This window comes from Wolffia australiana, chromosome 10 (genome assembly GCF_029677425.1).
Source record: "Wolffia australiana isolate 7733 chromosome 10, ASM2967742v1".
NCBI classification, from domain to species: Eukaryota; Viridiplantae; Streptophyta; class Magnoliopsida; order Alismatales; family Araceae; genus Wolffia; species Wolffia australiana.
The window spans coordinates 15,414,181-15,425,268 of record NC_135844.1 but is presented as its reverse complement, the minus strand read 5'-3'; the positions used below and the strand labels follow the sequence as shown (position 1 = coordinate 15,425,268).

General features: G+C 43.7%; 2 protein-coding genes across 2 annotated transcripts; both read left to right on the top strand.

Annotated features, from left to right (window-relative positions):
* The first annotated feature begins 2,179 nt into the window (after positions 1-2,179).
* Positions 2,180-5,056, top strand: LOC144708797 (beta-casein (DUF760)). Its single transcript, XM_078582233.1, has 3 exons — positions 2,180-2,394; positions 3,551-3,828; positions 4,150-5,056. Exons 1-3 carry the CDS (start codon positions 2,260-2,262, stop codon positions 4,943-4,945), a joined length of 1,209 nt encoding a protein of 402 aa, XP_078438359.1. The 5' UTR covers positions 2,180-2,259; the 3' UTR covers positions 4,946-5,056.
* Positions 5,057-5,301: 245 nt separating this feature from the next.
* On the top strand, positions 5,302-6,813 carry LOC144708798 (putative xyloglucan endotransglucosylase/hydrolase protein 30). The gene is made up of 5 exons (XM_078582234.1): positions 5,302-5,535; positions 5,635-5,735; positions 5,911-6,119; positions 6,184-6,315; positions 6,381-6,813. Exons 1-5 carry the CDS (start codon positions 5,334-5,336, stop codon positions 6,754-6,756), a joined length of 1,020 nt encoding a protein of 339 aa, XP_078438360.1. The 5' UTR covers positions 5,302-5,333; the 3' UTR covers positions 6,757-6,813.
* Positions 6,814-11,088: the final 4,275 nt, after the last annotated feature.

Genomic DNA, 11,088 nt, shown 5'->3' with positions numbered 1-11,088 from the left:
CCATCTAGAAGTATGTTCTAATTCCAAGGAAATTTTTGGTTCCTCCCCGAAATAATTTGAACCACATTGAGTAACTTGTTATCATAACAATCCTGGCGACTTGGTTATTGACATGTTGAAAGATGATTCATTATATTGAGTAACATGGTAATCCACCAACTTGAACTGTGAACATATCCTCATTAATAAATGGATCTTTAATTCAAATGGGAAATTATATTTTCTACCTAGAAAGGTTGCTTACCACTGCTTGTCAGACCCACTCCATATCAGGATCTAAATAAATAATATATTTCAGAACTTAACACCTCAGGGAGTAATTATTGATTGAGTACAAGAGAAACTTTAAAAAGTAGGACTAGATTCTTTCAAAAAATTTGTGATGAAATTAATTTGGTTCCAGAAAATTTTCTAAATAGATCTTATGGAAATATTTTCCATCTATGATAAATAATCGTCCCTTTTGGAAATCATTTGCATGATATTGAGATAATGAACTAACAGAAGAGTCCCAGCAATCTGAGAACAAGATGTAGGAAATATTAGTTTATGAAAATCAGATTACTCTATCTAAAGAACTTTTCGCTGAGATTTAGAAATAATTCACAAAGAATCATACTCAAAGGAGACATAGATCAAGGACTAATGGATGAGAGTCGTGTCAAACTATTGAAAAATGCCAATAACCAAGGACGAAATTAGCAAAACCTTTCAAAAATCCAAAACTTCAGAAACACACGAATTTCATATGCAATTTTGGAAATAAATAACCATGAGGTTCAAAAAGAACATTATAATTTCAAATCTAACTTCCTTGCTTTCTTTTGTTCTCCATTTGCTATTTTTCTTCTTCTGTATCCCACTTTATTCCCTCGTCATCCCAGCCTTATCTCTCACTCTCTTATTTTTTCTCTCTTCTGACTTATTGGTTCCTCTCCCACTTTCTATTTTTTCTTCTTTTATCTCTTTTTTCATCTTTCCATGTTTCTTTATCTCATAATACTTCTCTCACATTTCAATTTTCCCATTTCTTAATTACCACATCGCATTCAGCATCCGTCTGTGAGCCTTAAACTATCTGATACCTAGTACCACTATCCTCCGCCATCCTCACCCCTCAACATCCATCCTGATATCCAATACTGGGAAAATATTCACTATCAGTCTGATATCCCATACCGATAATCAACATTTTTTTTCCATCTCCAGGCCTTAAAATTCATCCATTAAAATCTTGTGGCGGAATCCCACGTCCCAATATCTGTTATCGTCATCTGCCACTGTCCTGACCCCTTTAGCATCCGTCCCAATATCTGATATATGTCAAATCTTTGATGCCAGTCATATTTTCGATGCCAGTCAAATTTCCCCCATACCAGCATCTAAAATTGTCTCAATCTTGCCCAAGATATTTAATTGTCTGATATAAAATATCACACATATACTGGAAGGCAAACATTACTCCCTCATTAGCTTGGGGGCAGATGACATCTCTGTCATCCATTCCTCCTTTATCTCAGACTCAGAAAAATGTAAGGACTTTTGTGTCTTTTATGTCATCGTCTGATGATACACTTTAAGTTTGCAACCGTCATCTGTCAGTTCCATTCAGCCACTCAAGCAGGAACTGAACAAAACTGTCAATATAGTGCATGGATGCAGACGGGACAGTTTTGTCGTCCTGGGGATTAAAAATGGTGCCATCCAGATCCTTAGACATTGTTCAGAAGGATCTTAGTCCACTAGAAGGACGGGACGGTTTTTTATTTCAGAATTAAAAAAAAACTGTCCCCTCCTTAGGCATTGTAATGGACAAAGTTAAAATTTCATTTTATAATTTTTTATCAAATCTTAAAACTTCTATGGATCCGAACATCTATGAATCAAGACCCCAGGAAAAAACTGGATGGGACGTGGGATGACGGTTCCTGGACAGGACGGTATGGGACAACCCAACAATGGGACATGGGACGGGACGAAAATCGTCCCGAACCGTCCACGTCCCCGTCCTGAACGATCGAACAGTCTCGTGTAGGATGACGGACGCTTATTTCATTACTTCCCAGTTCCCACGTTGTCCGTCATCCTTTGTCCGTTATCCGGCCTCCGTCATCCATCGTCAGTCATCCGTTATCCGTCGTCGATCACGAGCCTTAGGCTCAGCTCTTCTCCATCTCGCGGTCTCTTCTCTGCATCACACGCGAGGTCGAGAAAGCTCGCGAGAAGAGATTTTTAGGGTTTGTCGAGGAAGAAGAAGGAATGCGGGTGGGGGACGGCGTGGTTGTCCTCCCGCAACCTCCGGCCGTCGGCGGAGGTCTCCGGCCGCCTCTGGCCGAGCTTCGGCTATGGAGCTTCGCCCTGTCTTCCGATTCCCGCCGGATCTTCTCCCTCAAGGTGAGCTGCTGTAACGTGATTTCCGGCCGAGTTTCCCAATTTCGAGAATCTTTTATTTCAATTGACTGTGAAATCGAGAATTTGCTGCTTAAATGAGTCTGAATTCAACTGTTACGAGCTTCTTCGGTGTTTCTTACAACAAGAATCGGTGTCAGCGCTCTGGAGGTTCGTTGCTTTTTGTGGAGGTTTTTTTCAGTTGGATTGGACGATTGATGTTACGTTACAGGCGATCGTGTTTTTGTTTTTTGAGAATTTTTGTTGCGACTGATTGTTGGTTTAATGAATCTGCGTTTAATTGCTGTCCAGATTCTTTAGTGCTTCGGCTTAGAGTTCAGGGACGGATTTTAGAGAATTTGCGGCGTTCGGCTGTGTTCCTGCAGTTCTTCGCGGTTTTTGGATTTTTTTCCGGTTGGATACCACAATCGCTATAACGTGATTCGCGGAGTCGTTATCGTTTTTAGAGAATTCTTTGTTGCGATTAGTTGTCAGTTAAATGATTTTCTATTTAGTTGCTGTTCTGATTCTTTGGTGCTCCCGATTGCAATTGGAGCTTCAGTGGTGACAGATTTTTGAGAATTTGAGGAGTTCGATCGTGTTCTTGATGCCGTCGGAGTTATCAGAACGTTTCCGATTGAACTTGACGGGTGTTGAAATGTGATTCGCGTACAAGATTCCGATTTTCATATGGATTTTCAGTTTTTTTTGTCTGTCAAGTCTTAGAAATTACTAGCTGCAGTTAATTAATAGCTATCAATATTCTTCGGTGTTTCCTATGGCGAGAATCGATCCGATGGTCTCAAATTTGTTGCAATTTTTTCCTCTAATTGGATGGGCAGCCGTTGTTGCGCAATTCGTTGACGAGTTTATTGGTTGAAATTGACTGTCAAATCTAAGAACTCTAAGCTGGAAATAATCTGCCATCAATATTATTTACTGTTTCTCATTCGGTGCAAAATTTTGTGCGCGTGGGTATTAGCTTAATGCGATCAACTTGAATCTCGATCTCAAGAACAGATGCAAATTTTTTCTTTGAAAATTGAGAAAAAATGTTTTTCGTACATTTGATGTCTCGATTATAATCATATGATCATTACACACCACTTTATTGAAGAGCAGCCACAGATTCCTGACTGTTACACGATTATCGCTCTTTCAGAGGTGCTCAAGTTTATGCTGGCCTAGGGTGGGGATTCTGCAGAGAAACCCCCTTGCAAGGAGATTTAAGCTGAAAGCATCAGAGAAATTGGGGGAGAGCCAAGATCCGATCGCTCCGCTGCAGCTCGAATCTCCGGCGGGCCAACTCCTGTCTCAGATCCTGCGTACCCACCCTCATCTGTTCTCCGCCGCCATTGATCAGCAGCTCCAGCTACTTCAATCCGAGGAAGATGATATGAAAGCGAAATCCTCAGCAGCCCCCGAAGACATTCTTTACAGGTCTGTCGACCAATTTCTCTTCATACTTGTTCGTAGGCAATCCAATCACGGAATGCCGCGATCGGATCGGACAAAGATGATCAGATCAGCGATTGGGGTGTACTGATCAGATCAGGCATCACCACTGACGATCCAATCAGAGTGATCAGATGGGGGATCACATTGGTGGGCCCTTAAACTTAGGGGTGATCCACATTGGTGGGCCTATTGTTACAGTACCTTTGATCTATCTAATTTCTCGATCAGGGTACATTTGATCAAGATTGTACTAATCAGATCAAATCTCCGAACTGTAGTTGAATGCGGAGTTGTCTGTCGCAGGAGAATTGCGGAAGTGAAGAGCAAGGAGAGGAACCGGGCTGTCGAGGAGATATTCTACTGCTTGGTGGTTCAGAAGTTTGTGGAGAAGGAGATAGCCATGATTCCCCCGATCTCGCCGGCCCCGGAAGCAGTTGCGGTTGACACGTGGCCGAATCAGGATCGGAAGCTGGAGTCAGTCCACTCCTCGGATGCTCTGGAGATGATCGAGAGCCACATCTCCCTCGTCCTCGGTGACCGCTCTGTCGGACCTCTCTCTTCGGTCGCGCAGATCAGCAAGATCAAGCTCGGCAAGCTCTACGCCGCCTCGATCATGTACGGCTACTTTCTCAAGAGAGTAGACGAGCGGTTCCAGCTGGAGCGCAGCATGAACATGCTCCCTCCCCGTACCCGTGACCGGCGCATCGCCACCGAAGACCTTCCGACCAGCCCCTTCTGGGATGTGGAAGATATAATTCAGATCCCGGCTGAGAACGAAGACGAGGACAACGACGTCGACAGCGATCTCTCCCGCCTCAGATCCTACGTGATGTACCTCGACCCGGAGACATTGCAGAAGTACGCGACGATGCGGTCCAAGGCGGCGATGTCGCTGATCGAGAAGCAGACGCAGGCGCTGTTTGGTCGTCCCGACATTCGCCTCGCCGACGACGGATCAGTGGCGGTTCCGAACGACGAGGTCGTCTCCATCTCCTTCTCCGGCCTCTCCTCCCTCGTCCTCGAGGCCGTCGCTTTCGGGGCCTTCCTCTGGGACTCCGAATCCTTCCTCGACTCCAGGTACCGCTTCCTCTCCTCTTAACAGCTGCCTCCTCTCTATTTATCATGTAAATCTCCCTCTTGAAAAGCCGTTACGTTCGGGCCATGCCCGTTGATTCTTATTGGCCCGTTAAGAGCGCCAGCTGGCAGTAAAGGCGGGAACGGTTAACTCTTCTCTCTGATTGGCGGGCGAAGACCGCCAGCTGGCAGTCAAAACGGTTACGATTGGGCTATTCCCAACGATTTCTGTTGGGTCCGACAAGGTAGCCAGCTGGCAGTAAGCGCGGGAACGGTCGTCTCCCGGTTACTCTCCCTCATCCGTTTTCCGTTCCAAATTTGTCCCGAACTAGAGAGAGAAAGAGACAGAGTGGGGAGAGAGAGAGAATATATATAAATGGGGAGAGGGAGACGAGGTGAGAATTGCGGAGGCGATGGGGAGGACAACAGAAGCGGAGATGGCGCTGGCGATGGCGGTGGTGGCCGCGATGTGGAGCTTCGCGCAGGCGGCGATGGCATTCGAGAACGTGACGACGATGCGGTTCGATCAAGGATTTTCGCCATTGTTCGGTGAGAAGAACGTTCTCCGATCCGACGACGATCGGACTGTTCGTCTCCTCCTCGATCGCCGCACAGGTGACGGAATCGCGCGTTTGATTCTTCCTCGGCGTTTTTTTTTTCTCTGCTCGATCGATGTTCCTCGAAGTTGATGATTTGACGACGCGGAGGTTGCAGGATCTGGATTCATCTCCTCCGATCTGTACAGCCATGGATTCTTCAGCGCGAAGATCAAGCTGCCTTCCGACTACACCGCCGGCGTCGTCGTCGCCTTCTACGTGAGTATCATCCTCGATCGCGTTCTTCGTGATGCTCCCTCGAGTTTCCGCGATTCGGCCGAGGAACAACATTCTCTTATTATCGATCAATTATCGTCGACACAGTTTTTTTTTGTTATTCCGATGGATCACTGACAGATCAGCCGTGTCCGATTTCCGCGATCAAATCGTTCAGACTTCGAACGGGGACGTCTTCGAGAAGAATCACGACGAGCTGGACTTCGAGTTCCTCGGCAACGTCCGCGGCCGGGAGTGGAAGATACAGACGAACGTCTACGGCAACGGATCCACGAGCCGCGGCCGGGAAGAACGCTATCTCCTCCCCTTCGATCCCTCCGCCGAGGCGCACCGCTACTCCATCCTCTGGACCGAGAAAACCATCATGTAAGCCGCTACCGCCATAGGTCCGCCCTCTCTCCCTTCCTGAACGTCTCGATCCTTGTTAAAGCTTCTACGTCGACGACACTCCGATCCGCGAGGTCCGCCGGAGCGCGGCCATGGCCGGGGACTACCCGTCCAAGCCGATGTCTCTCTACGCCACCATCTGGGACGGCTCCACCTGGGCCACGGCCGGAGGAAGGTAGGTACTACGTTAAGATTCATTCAACCTTCTGGAACCTTCGCTTACATTCTTCTCTCGGGCAGGTACAAGGTGAAGTACAAGTACGCGCCGTTCGTGGCGGAGTTCACCGATCTGACGGTCCTCGGCTGCCGGATGGACCCGATCGAGATGGTATCTACGGCGGGGAAGTGCAAGGAGGAAGAGGCGAAGCTCGCCGGGGACTTCGTTTCGATCTCGCCGGAGCGGCGAGCCGCCATGAAAGCTTTCAGGGAGAAGCAGATGACTTATTCCTTCTGCTATGATTCTCTCAGATACCCCGTCGCGTTCCCCGACTGCCACGTGGCGCCTTCGGAGCGGGAGAGGTTCAAGGAGAGCGGGCATTTGAAGTTCGGCGGCGCCGCCCGCCGCCGCCGCCGGCCGGCGGTGGCGGTTCCTTCGTCGACCGGCGCGGCGGAGTGAGTCTTCCTTCTTCCCCTTCTCGTTCTTGTTATTGCATTATTTAATTCTTTGTTCGCAGTCCAGAGAATGGGAGGAGGATAGATTTGGGTGGGCGGGGGAGGGATATGGACAGAAACAGTGGGGCAGAGGAAAAGTTTGGGAGAGAGAAAGAAGTCGAGACGGACAAACAGCGAGACGGAGAAAGAGACTAGCGGTGGGGGCGGAGAGACAGGCCGGGAGACAAGAAAAAGCAGAGGGTAGAGCGAGAAAGGGAGAGGGGAAAGAGGTATGGATGAAGATTGAAGAGAGAGAGTGTGTGATTGAGAGGGAGGAGAAGAGAGAGAGATGAAGAGGTAGAGAGAGAGGAAGGTATATGTCGAGAGAGAGAGTGATTGAGAGGGAAGGAGAGAGATGAAGATATAGAGATTGAGGGCGTGAGAGAGAGAGAGAGATGAAGAGACAGAGAGAGATCGAGAAGAGGGTGAGGGAAGGAGGAAGAGAGAGAGATTGAGATAGAGATAGAGATTGAGAGAGAGAGATGAAGGGACACAGAGAGAGATGGAGAAGAGGGCGAGGGAAGGAGGAAGAGAGAGAGATTGAGATAGAGAGAGAGATGAAGAGACACAGAGAGAGATGGAGGAGAGGGTGAGGGAAGGAGGAAGAGAGAGAGATTGAGATAGAGATAGAGATAGAGAGATGAAGAGACACAGAGAGAGATGGAGAAGAGGGTGAGGGAAGGAGGAAGAGAGAGAGATTGAGATAGAGATAGAGAGAGAGAGATGAAGAGACACAGAGAGAGATGGAGAAGAGGGTGAGGGAAGGAGGAAGAGAGAGAGATTGAGATAGAGATAGAGAGATGAAGAGAGAGATTGAGAAGAGAGTGAGGGAAAGAAGAAGAGAGAAAGATTGAGATAGAGATAGAGATGAAGAGAGAGATTGAGAAGAGGGTGAGGGAAGGAGGAAGAGAGAGAGATTGAGATAGAGAGAGAGAGATGAAAAGACAAAGATTGAGAGGGAGAGGGGGAAGAGAGATGAAGAGACACAAAGATTGAGAGGGAGGAGAGTTGGAAGAGAGAGAGAGATAAAGAGAAGATTGAAAGTGAGCGAGAGGGTGATGAAGAGTCGCAGAGAAAGAAAGGGGGAGGGAAGGAGGAAAAGAGAGAAAGAGAGAGAGAGATTGAGTAGAGAGAGAAAGAGAGAGATATCAAGAGACTAAGAGAGAGAGAGAGAGAAAGAATGCGCTAGAGAGAGAGATAGAGATGTCTTGATGTAGGATTCGTAGGTGGGTGCACGAGCAGCTGGCTCCAGCTCGCCTCCGAGGAGGGACGATAGAGACCGGCGGGGGTGGGAATAGCAGAACCCACTTCCGTGAACACGAGGGCAAGAGATCGGCCGTGCGCCGGGAAACGTTTCCAGTTTTCAGTTAAAACGTCAACGTCGCGTGCTATTCCCACCCCCGTTCCTTGACCGCCACTCGTTCCACCCCCCGTAAAATACGCCTGCTCTTACCTGCACAGGCTTGGCAGGTGGTGGATATTTGGCAGTTCTTCATAACAAATATTTAATTATTTTTTGGACGCTTCTGTATCTAAGGACCCCACCGAGAAAAGATTATTCTTTTGTGCGCTGCACCGTTTCATGTTTTCCATGGCACTTCCACATTCAATGCCAGGGAGAGGTCGATCGATGGAGTATGAGACCATTCATTACTATTCTTCATAGATTATTCCATTGTGCGGTGCCCTTTGCTTGTTTTCCATGGCCCTACCCAATTTAATGTTAGTGAGAGAGGGATTGATTGGTGCTGAACAGAAACACTTGGGGTTTCCTAGGATGGTAAAGGGATGGAGTATGAGTCCTTTAATTACCATTCACTATAATAGATTATGACAGAAACTTGTATGATAAAGTTGGCTTTTAATATGCTCATTTAAATTATAATAGAAAATGTGGCTAGGGTTTTGTCTGGCCCGAACCCTAATAGGGATACTTTCACGCAGAGGAAATGTAAATATGCCACATTGATCTTGCAGGTTACGCGTGGCCTAACTAGCCACAAAAATATGATAAAAGAACTCAATTGATGTGTATGATAGTTGTTCATGAAGATTGAAGTGAATCTAAATAAATAGGAATTTAACTCATAAAAGGTACATTAGAAGATGGTTCCAGAATTTCTTAACCTAAACATAGCTCATTGTCATGATTTTATCAAGATATTTCCAATCCTTAAATAACTAATTGTTTAATGATAATCCAATTTGAATGAATGCATGTGAAATTTATATTGTAAACCTCTTATGGTGCATGAGTCTTTTGTCTACTTAATGTTTTCCATGGTAGCTTCAAAATACATATTTTAATAATTTTTGGAAATCCTCAGTATTTCCTTTTAGATTTTGGGTCCATGAGTGTCATGATTCTTTCAGGATTCACAGCAGAAGACATCAAAATCATATCATACCTTTAAAGATAATGATCAAATCAAATTTGCATGGATTGGACCCACAATTTATTGGTTTCTAAAGCAATACAAGTATGGGATCCAGTATTTCTTGGTTTCTAAAGTCAACTGTCCAACCTCTAGATCCATTCTAGATAATCACTAAATAAAATGCTATATTAAATAGTAACCGATGTATTCTATTTGTTCTTTTTTCATTTAAATGGCCCCAAATGCATGTCATTTGAGCATAAAATAACTTATCACATTTTTATATTGAATTTCCCCCATTTTCTAGTATTTTTAACATAGTTTAAGGCATTAAATTCATAAAAAAATTCCGAAGTCAGAATACATAAGTATGGATTAGTTTGAATATGTATATGGGTTTATTCTATTTAGAATGTATTACATTTTCCTTATTATTGTTGAAAATAAAATAATTCCATGATTTAGACTTTTTAAAGAAATTATTTCTAAGATTCAGAAGATTCTATTGCTGGGTTAAATCTGCTTCACCATGGCGTGCAATTAGATTCATTTGGATTGGATGACTGACTAGCCACAAATATTATTCTATATAATATTTTATAATTACTATTTATCTAATCAAGAGTGCAGCCAATTATAAAAGGAGGCTTTCACAATAAATTATATGACCCTTTAAGGCTAAACACCATATGTCATAGCGAAATTTATTGCTAGAAAAAGGAGCAATCATTGTTCCAAAATTATTTCCTCTTTTTATCTTTTGTATTACAAGCGGCAAAATATGATTGACTATATTTATAATGCATAAAAATATGCAATGATTGGCTTATTGTTGTATATTTACAGAATACCTGTAAAAATTAACTGTAAAACACACTTAAACATGGATTTCAACGCAAAATCCTCAGGAAACCTGAGAATTTTGCACCACGATAATTATTCCTGATGACAAGAAATAAAATCAATGTCTATAACTTCTCCAACGTCAAATCATGACACCTATCAAATCCAGGAATTTTAAGAGAATTTCATATCTACCCCTCTATCCATCCATCATTTTGCATCTATAAAATACACCCCCAATCTGTGTAAAAAAGGTGCCCTTGGATTTTGTTAGTAATTATGGTTAGTGAATCGATTTTCTCATTCAAAATATTGTTAGGATCTGTTCTTAACTTTTGAGATTGAAGGCTTGAAAGATACATGTTTAGATCAAGAGTCATGAAGAAATAGTACCACTCAGCTCATTGGATACGTGACGACAAGGTGAACGCAATCTTTCACTTTTTAGATGCATCTTTGTCCTTTTTCCTACGTTATCTTCATTTGGAGTAGCCTAGATTTTCCCCATCCCCAGTGAGATCACAAAATCTAATAGAGTCCACCATGTATCTGCCTCCATCTCTATCACCATCAGTGACGATAGATCTGCATCACTTGCCATCGTTCTACAGCTTGTTAATGTGTAAAAGCCATAATTTATACTGCAATTCATGACAATAAAGTCACTTTGCTCCATTAACCAACATTCTAAATTTACTCTATTACTCGCACATCACCTAGTTTGACCAAAACGCTGGTCAAGGTAATTTCATTTTAATTAAGTAATAGTTAATGCTAGAAAAGTTGCAGAAAATTCCTAAATCTAATGTACTTTTCTGAATAAATTACTTAAACTAACAAGAATATGTGTTGTTAATTATCTTTAAATTGAGGTATGGTTCGAATCCAGAAGGACCAAATACTGAATAAGTGAAATTATGTTGAAATTGTATTTTTAGGATTCTGGGCATTTTATTGGAATTAATATGATCATATTTACATGTCTATTTACATTAAATCACTCCTATTCACATGCTATCAAGCTTAAGATGATTAAATCTATTTTTAGAATTATTTTCTGAATTTTTTACATTTTT